General features: G+C 30.0%; 1 protein-coding gene across 1 annotated transcript; it reads right to left on the minus strand.

The window, feature by feature from the left end:
- Positions 1 to 3,771: 3,771 nt before the first annotated feature.
- On the minus strand, positions 3,772 to 9,290 carry LOC136984902 (uncharacterized). Its single transcript, XM_067282042.1, has 7 exons — positions 9,274 to 9,290; positions 9,173 to 9,200; positions 8,956 to 9,102; positions 7,888 to 8,032; positions 7,324 to 7,568; positions 6,238 to 6,503; positions 3,772 to 4,045 (listed from the first exon to the last, which is right to left on the minus strand). Exons 1-7 carry the CDS (start codon positions 9,288 to 9,290, stop codon positions 3,772 to 3,774), a joined length of 1,122 nt encoding a protein of 373 aa, XP_067138143.1.
- Positions 9,291 to 9,823: the final 533 nt, after the last annotated feature.

Genomic DNA, 9,823 nt, shown 5'->3' on the forward strand with positions numbered 1-9,823 from the left:
AATGTTTAACTCGTTTCTATAATTAGTATTAGCATATAATTATTTTGCATTTATAGAAAGAATCTAAATTGATATAAAAATATAAACGTGGGAGAAAATAGGCAGTAAAAGTAACAATTCAAATAGTGTAGTGGAATTCTCTAAACGGTTTTAGATATGTTGAAAACTTGATATTTCACTCGGGCTCCATTATTGTGTGCCTGGCTTAATCCACCACGGATATGGAAAGAAGGACTCAATTGATGCCCACTAAGTAAATGAGTAAATAAACAAAAAGTACATACATAGTTGATATGAATGAGTATTGTGTGTTTGTAGATATTATTCCTTTTAAGTATCAGCTTTCACAATTAATATAGATTTTACTATAGAAAAAATTTATCAATAATATTTGCAACTTCATAAATTACAAAAATTTTGGAACATTGAAAACAAATGACTCTGTACACATCAGAACAAAATAAGAGTTTATTGAAATTTTACTTTTGGTTCGAATTACGTTTTCGAAAAAGGAAAAATACTGTAGTATTGTATTAAATGTTTTATTTTAAAATATTTAAAATGTTACTTTACTGTAATTTATTGAAACATGAAGAACAAATAATTCATGCTTTAATTATTCTTCCTTCAAATGTAAAAATCAGTTAGTTTTTTGTTTACAATTGTTCAATCGAAGTTATTTTCAGAGCGAAAAGATAAAAATATAATCAGGAACTTAACTGAAAAACACGTTCCTTTAAATACCAGGAAAAAAGTTTTGGTTAATCAATCTGGTAGATGTTTTCTTCTTCTGGTGCCATTAATGTCGACAGCAGAAGAGTAATTCGTAAAGAAATAGGGAAAAGAATTTAATGGCAAAGCGAATGACTCTGGTCCCTCCCGAATTGTCAGCAGAATATCAAAGAAAACCTGAAATAAGAATTGGTAGTAATATTGAAGAATTACTTGAGAGTACCAATTTATCCGACAAGAGTGAAGTCGAATTATCAAGTCGATTTCGAGATATCATACAACCGTTCATAAACCGAAAGAACCTGTCATAGTGTCTATTGTAACTGACAAAAACAAGAAGCATCCGAAGAGAATCCCGACAAAAGGTGAGAGTGCATTTATTAAAATTATACAAATTTTAAAGAAAAATTCATCCAAAATTCTTAATTTTGAATGAATTGTAATATAAATTTCTTTCGTTTTGCATAACTTGAGGTGAATCAGTACTTACAGAAAACTTGAAGTAATCAAACATTTCTGGTTGTTGAATGCAAAAAAGTTTGGGGTGTTTTGATTTGTATGGATATTAGTATTTGTGTGTGAAAAATCGTTTTCTTCATCCGGTTGAAAAGTTAATAATTTTTGTCAATTTTGTCCAAAAAATTTCGGAAATTACGCTTTAAAGTTTGTTTTTTTTCGAAAAATCGATAGTATTAAATTTTATTGGTTGAAGATCGATACGGAGCTGAGAAAAAAAATTGTATGATAACTCTCGAGTATGATCAGACATAGTAACGCGAAAAATCGTCTCAACATTCACAATTTTTTATAAACCTTACCCGTACCCTAAAAATTAAGCTTGATGCCAGGTTATAATAATTAAAAGTATAGAAAGTTTTTTTTATAAAATATCATAAGAGATAACACTAAACACTCAGAATCTAATGATGACAAAAAAGTTAAGGAACTCGCTGCAGGATGTTTAATTGTTTAGTTGATAGTATTAAAACTTCAGAAACGTAACGGTAATATGATTATTTTATTGGCTTAATGTGTAAAGTACATATGAAAAATTTAAGATATATATTTTCAATATCGATATTAAAAGCATATACAATCGAACCTTGAAATAATAGCCATTTCTAATCTAATAATCTAGAGGCCGTTAAACTTTTTCTTGAAAAAAACAACGCTTACAATTAACTTTTAAGTTAGGAATTAACTTCGAAAAACAGCCATGTCGTACGTCTTCTCTTGTTTTTTATGTTAGGCAAAAGCTACGGTGCCGCGGGGTAAGTTTTGACGCGCAATTGCGATGTGACGTAGTTAGTAATAACATATATTTGTTTATAGTTGAAGTATAATGCCTTCCGGGAGGACTTCTAAATGCAACTGGCCCCTATTCAGGCGTTACAGACGTGGAGAAAACCCGGAAAACTCCACGTGGCCAGATGGCCTCAGCGAGGAGCGAACCCACAACCGAACTTCTAGAGTTGAAGAATGGAACTGCTTAGCCACTAGTCGGCCATGTGATACGCTGCCGTCAGTGGCCTTTATTCAACGATTTGACTGTACGCTTACTTACACTTGCGTTTTAATCAATCTCATCATGATACAATACGGGCTGTACATTTTTCCTTTACAACCATTTTACTCACATCAAGAAGTGCAACAAAAAAAATATTGCATATCTCATTTATTTTTCGTTGACACCAAAATGAATCCAAAACTTTGGCAGTCTATCAACGAGACAAGGCTATCTCAGTGCACCTGCCATATATTAATTATTACTAAAATGCTTTAATTACAGTATCTTTTTTAAAGAAAATAAGATAATAATCAAAAACGATTTAAAAACACAGTTCCTAAACCGAAATCACTAGATACGTGACGTGCCATATAATATTTTTTGGACATGCCACTTTAGACACGTGTGCGTTAAGTTTGCCAACTCAGATGCATACTAAAAAGGAAGAAAATGCGTCACTCGTTATCTTTATGCAAGTCTTACCAATGTTCACTTTCGGTTATCCGGCATGTTTAGAAATATGTTATTTATCCATTTAAGAAATAGCTAAATTATAGAAATTGCATTGTACATGACTTCCTTTGCGTTTTTTCAGTAATAACTTTTTTGAGAAATTTCATTAAAATATAATTATTTATATTTCACTTTATTACTTATTTTGGAGAAACTGACGTCAAAAATATAGTACAATCATAACTTATAAGATCTTGTTTTAAATTTTTAATATATGAACATAAATCTACAAGGTGTATCTACAGCGGTTACAAACTTTCAAGAGTGATAGAGTACACCTAGACGATGGAAAATCACAGATCAATGCATGGACGGAAACGCTTTCCTGGCGCGGTAGTGACGACACAAAACACAAGAAAAGAAGATGGTTATTATTCTTAGTACAGCAAAAATCAAAGAAGGCGTTCGAAATTACGACATTTGTCACCAAAGACGTCCCAGCATTTTTGTTGTACTATGAATAATAAACATATTTTCTGACCCTGTTTGGTCCTTCCTTGCTTGTGTTTTCTGTCGTCACTACCGCGCGAGGAAAGCGTTTCGACCATGCATTTCTATGTGATTTCCCATCGTCTAGGAGTACTCTATCTCTCCTGAAAGTTTGTAACCGCTGTACTTACACACCCTGTATATAAAATTATATGATGGATATGTAGAGTGTTTTAGACACTCTACATAGTTTTGTTTTAAATAATTTATTCCGATATCTATAGATATATCGAGCTGCATCAAATCTCAACGGAAATAACGAGTCACTCGGTTGTTATTCTATATTTGTCTTCGGCTATTTAAATGAAAGCAGTACAACAAAAATGGTTTCATGAAGCGATCTTCGAAATCCCTGATTTAAACTGATGTGATTACATAAACGACAGATATTTTATGCTACTTTCTTCATGTTACATGCGCAAATTGCCAATGAGAATAGAAAGTAGAATATAATAGAAAAGTTAATAAGAACAAGAATCTATATTAACGAATACAGTATTATTACTTTGATTTTCAAATATGATTAAAAATTAATTAACAATATTGGATGGCTTCAATTTGCATTTTCTGCTTCTAATCTTTTTTATCTTGTATACAAGAATTTCTATAATAAATACTACAGAAGCGATCAAATATCCTGTAACTAATAAATAAAGTAGACAGGTAATATCATTTATTTCCAGAGGTTTTTCATTGTTAGTATCGATTGGCTTATCATCGGTGAAAGAGTCCTTTCTTGTTTTTTCATCAATAATGTCTCTGTCAATTTTCTCAGATAATCCACTTTGTTCAATACGATTTACCCTGTTAAATATAAATACGTACTATTACTCTCCTGTATTACACTTCTGTATACGTATATATAGTACATTACTTGAGTTATGCAACATATTACAGATACAGTAGAGCACTGAATTGGGGACTGGGGTTGGTCGAATAACTGAAAAGTCGGATAACCGAAAAGTATGAAAAAATACATTATTAGTATAGTGTATTAGGTCTGGTTTAAATACTAGCCTTCCTTTCATGGTCGAGCTAGTGTTGCCAGCTAAAACATGCAAAAATTTAACAAAAATAATATTAAAGTAGCCAAGACATAACCAAATATTGTAGCGCCACATCACTAGCGGACATTTGAATTTGCCGACTAGAACGCGGTCGGTTAACCGATAATTTGGTTAATCGGGGATCGGATAATCGATGCTCTACTGTATTTGAATTACGAAAATTATTCAAATCTATTTTGACTATCAAATTGTTAAATTTTTGTACTGTTCAGTTACATCATTTATTAAATGAAAGCATTAAATAAAAAAGTTACTGGCAAATTTATATTATTACACCAATTTAACAATTTAAGTTATAAAGTATTGCATTTTAATAATTAATTCTCATCTCTAAACACTTAAATAGTATTTAATTAGATTTTCAGTACTGGTTTTTTGTAGACTTTAAAGAATTAAAAGCTAATGGCTTTCTTTCTTCAGTAACACATCACACAAGAAACAGTTGATTTATGTATATTTTATTAAAGGAAATGCATTTCAATTCTTAATGACTTCTCTTCATTCCTTAGACTTTATAAAAAAAGGGAGGTATTCTATGTATTATTTTGTATAATGTAACTCATATCTATTTCCCTTTTTTGTAATGTCTAAGGAGTGAAGAGTGGTCATTAAGACCCGAAATGCATTTCCTTTGATAGACTATACATAAATCGACTGTTCCTTGTAATGGCTTACTAAAGAAAGAAAGCCACTAGCTTTTAATTCTTTAAAATTCACATAAATAGTAGTTATTTTGTTATTGGCTTGAAGAAATGACCTCAAAAACCAATTTTTTTTTTAACTAAATAGAATAAGTTTTATTTAAAACTTATAAAAATCTATACTGTATATCTCGGAACGTGCTCCGTTTAATGAAGTTGAACTAATTTTCAGCGACTTCATTAATATAAAAATGCTGAACACTATTCGCTGAACGCTCTTTCATACCTAATTTATCCAATGTGTACATGAAAATTTGCATGTTTTATTGTAGGTGTGTCACATCTAAACAATAGCCCATAAAAAGAAAAAAAAATCAAATATAAGTAATGAATTTTTCTGATTTCATTACCATATTACATTCTCACGATTATATTTGTTAACATGGTATAATTTTATCTTAGTATAAAAATAAAAACTGCTTTTTAGTTTTGGCTTATAGAAGAAACACGTTATGACGTTAGCGGAAAGATGAGATATTGTGTTTTCTCTTGATCATATACATACAATATAAAATATCAATATTTATTGTTAAATATGACATTGCAGGGTAAATCTGTTTTTTAGATATTTTATTATTTTATATAAAAGTTATTAAATTTTTACTTACGTCATTAGATATCTATCAGACTTGAAAGTTTGCGAAGTTTGTCCCATAACGTCCCACATATTGAGACGTTATGGTGTCAATCCTTGCCATATAACCAGGAAGAATGCATTTCATTTGGATTATTGATATAAATATTCCGTAATTTATACACATATTGAAATTACAACTTGTGTATTAATTAATAAGTATCAGTTATTGATCGCTTAGTTGTGACAACTTACTGCCGGTTTCTTTTTCATTTGTTAGACATGCCACTGTCTTTCAATACAGTGTTATGGAAACTTCACGTTCTGGTTTTGCAATACCACGGACTTCGCTATAGTAATTGTTAAATTTTTGATTATCTTCGGTTATTGCACTCTATAAACAATTAACGCAACGGAAATGTTACACTGTTATGTAGTGTGAAAAAATAAAATAGATCCTACATTTTACCAAATACATTAAACTAAAGCGCTAACGATATAAGAAGTATACAATTGGTTTAGGTGAAATGACGTGTCGACTGAGGTTGATCGCTAGTCGATTCTTTTTAAAGAGAGACCGTAACTATTAATTAATGCTCAGTGGCATTATCCCTGGAAAATTATAACTGATAGAAACTCATTTTTCATACTTACGTTTCAGAGATTTCTTCAGCATAATTCACTTTGACTAAATTTATTTGTATGAACTGAAATTTCGTAAAAAGTATGTCTTCTGAGATGAAGACCTCTTCTTTTTGCCGTTTGGTCATGCTTAATTCAATTTTCTGTCTTGACGCTAGCATGGCGTGAGTTCCATTAAGTACTTTTTTAATTGGTTCTTCATACGGCTCATTACATTCTTGAACATTTTCGTAAAAGATTTCGATGACATCATTGTTAATTAGTTTTCTGAAGTTCGTCTACAAATATATAAACAAATGAAATTCTTGCACATTAATATACTCACACAATTTTAATATTTTTATCGAGGTTCTAACTTGCAGTTGCAAATTCACAATGCTTTAGAATTTATGTATAAATGTATTTAATAATAATAACTTCAGTTGTGAGTTAACTGTATCAAGCATTCAAAGCAACAATGTTTTTGTAGGTGTAGATACAGTTAGAGTATCTTACGATGAATACTGCGAGAAATACACAAATATAAACAATACGTGTTTCAAGTTAAATTAAGACACAATTTATATATGACTGGTAATTTATCTACGATGTTTAATGACATTACGTAAAAATATCTGAGTTACTCGTTTCATTTTATAATACACATGAAATATGAATTAAACTCACAATCAATTGTGTTTCATTTAAGTGCCTAAATCTTTTGTCAATACCTATCGAAATCTCTGCAAAGTTATATATCGGCATTTCTAGAAGATTATATTGATTATGTCGACCACATTATTTTTATTTACAGCGAGGAATAAAGTCTGTAAGAAAATAATAAGGTTAATCTCACTTTCTTTAATCTTTATTGTAATAATGTGTATAACAATTCTGGAAAAAACGAATATTTGAAAAGTTTACTTTTGACCTCAGAAAAAGTGTTGTGATGTTTCATGCAATATTGACAATTGATAGTTATGTAATTATACAATCGTTTTTATTTTTTTCCTGAATTTTAATAATAAATTCACACCGAAATGATATTAAACAAGATTTTTGAGTAGTTTTGTATTCAAAATTTAGAACTAAAATTATATTTAATAAAATGATACGTACGTCCAAATAAAGTCGAAGAAAGTACACATCTTCATGACTATTCTGGAAGAACGTGATATTGTATCGTCCTTCCTTCACTGAATGAGCCAATTCCTGAAATGTCTGAGGAATGGTTTCTGTTCCAGGATTAACCATGAACGATGGCAAAGTGCCGACGTATGCCGATGTCAGGACAAATGCAATCAGAATCCAACAGCCAATCAGGATACGAAACGTCATGAGAAAATAGCGATCTACATCTGTATCTGGAAAATAAAAATAATTGGCAAACGCACAGGAAAAACTCGAAAATTGTCAAATACACTAAATTAATTTTTTTTTTCGTAAATACAAGCCAACGGTTTTGTAAATTTTTTTTAAAAAATAAACGAAACTAAAAAAACTGATAAACAAACAGATGTAAGCATACATATAACATTAAATATCATCACTTAACATTAAAAATCATGACATCACAATTTATTACACGCAAAATATCATTTAACTACTCTACTCTTACACCTTATTTCCGTGAAATATTCTGTTTATGAAAATTTCCGTCATGCACAGAATAATAATACTCACCTTGTCGAAGAAAGTTTCTCAATATAATACAAAATAATATGGAAAATTTAGGCATCTTTTTGTTTCTGTACTCAGTCTCTTTTTTCATTATTCCATACGAAGATAACAAAATAATAAGAAAAGAAAAAGGAATACAAATCCAAATCTGAAATACAAAATTTTCATAATTATTTTGTATTTTTTAAAATATTAATATTTTTATAATACAGTGAAACCTGCAATAACGACCATCTTTAAATTGCAGATGTTTGTTCAGGACAGTGGCGTAGCGTAGTGGGGGCGGCAGGGGCGGCCCGCCCCGGGCGGCATTTTTAGGAGACGGCAAAATTTTACAATAAATACACAATACACAATATTCCTGTACAATACACAATAATGATGATTGTTCTTTGCCGAAAAGTTCTTTAGAATTACTGTATATTTTAGTATTTTGAATTGAGATACCTAAATAAGGGGGCTACGAAATTTTCCTCCGCCCCGGGCGGCTGACACCCACTCTACGCCACTGGTTCAGGAGTGTTGTTTTTTATATAAAATAACTTCCAAACGAACACCACTTTATACAAAGTTTCAATGTTTCTTTAAGTAGCCGTTTGAGAGGTCCTAGAATATATTATATTATAACGATTTAAAATTATAATAAGCTAAATTATGGGCATGTTTAAAAAAATGAAATTATTGATTTCTTCATTACACATAACATTAAAAATACGTTTCATTTCGATATATATCACATGGATTTGTTATTGCCCAGCCGTAGCTAAATAGATGACACCGCTGAAGTTTTGTAGTTGGATCCGTGTTTGTGCTTCGTTATCGTTCTCGCCGCGTGGTTTTTCTACTTTTCTTTTAATAGCTATCTTGTTGATAAAAAATAATTTCATATTTATGTGTTTAATAAACTATAATTACTTTTCCTGGAAGTGTATTTCCATTGGCACGTGGCTCACGTGTTGCATTGATAGGTTATCAAATATTTAATATATCTTTCCCAATGTAAATTTTGATTCGTATAGTTAAAAATATGTTGTTTAATATATAGATAAAATAACAATTTTTATACATTACCATTACATCGAAGGGTTTTACCAAGATAAAGGCTTTATCTAAAGGTCTTGCAGCACGTATTGCAAATGGAGTTGGAATATGAGTTACGGAAGAAGAATAAGAAACGAAAGATTTTCTGATATTAATATCAATGATGGCAATATCTGCCTAATGAATGAAATGAAATTATTGAAATACATATTAAGACAGTATAACTGATGGATAATTGATTTATTACCTCGTATATGTAGGCTGTTATCTCCAACCTAAAAAAAAACAGACAAAATGTATTCACCACATCTATTATGATTTACGCATACTCTATAAAAGAAAACATACTTGAAAATGAAGACCATCTGCTAGTAGGTGAATATATCTCCGAATAAATGATTTATTATTGTAGAAATTTTCCTGAAAAAGTTATGATTATTTCACAATTTTAAATATTACTTTTTGTAAGTTTATAGTTTACAATTCACTTCAAATATTTAACAGGTGTTTCCCTTTGTTATAGAGAATATTTTTTTGAAAATACAAATATAGAAATAATGCTTTAAATGGATTTTACAAATAAAAAATTTATCTAAAGCGGATTATGACTGGCTGTTAGAAATGTTTAGAAATGTTTTCAATAATACGCCACTCGAATATTTTAAAATTATTTTGGAACTGAATTGTCAAGAGAAGGTGCAGCGTTATGTTGTATGTGTGAGATTATTTTGCATTAATAATATTAATTTTTTTTATGTGTATTAATAAATTGTTTAATAATCTTTGTCAATGTCTGAAAATGAGCGATGTGCTACTAATTGTATTGAGCCAAATATTAATAAAATACGAACTGTTAATATTAAAGAAATTATTATAATAAACGTATTTATCTGACTTT

Source organism: Centruroides vittatus, unplaced genomic scaffold (genome assembly GCF_030686945.1).
Source record: "Centruroides vittatus isolate TY-2023 unplaced genomic scaffold, ASM3068694v2 contig_939, whole genome shotgun sequence".
NCBI classification, from domain to species: domain Eukaryota; kingdom Metazoa; phylum Arthropoda; class Arachnida; order Scorpiones; family Buthidae; genus Centruroides; species Centruroides vittatus.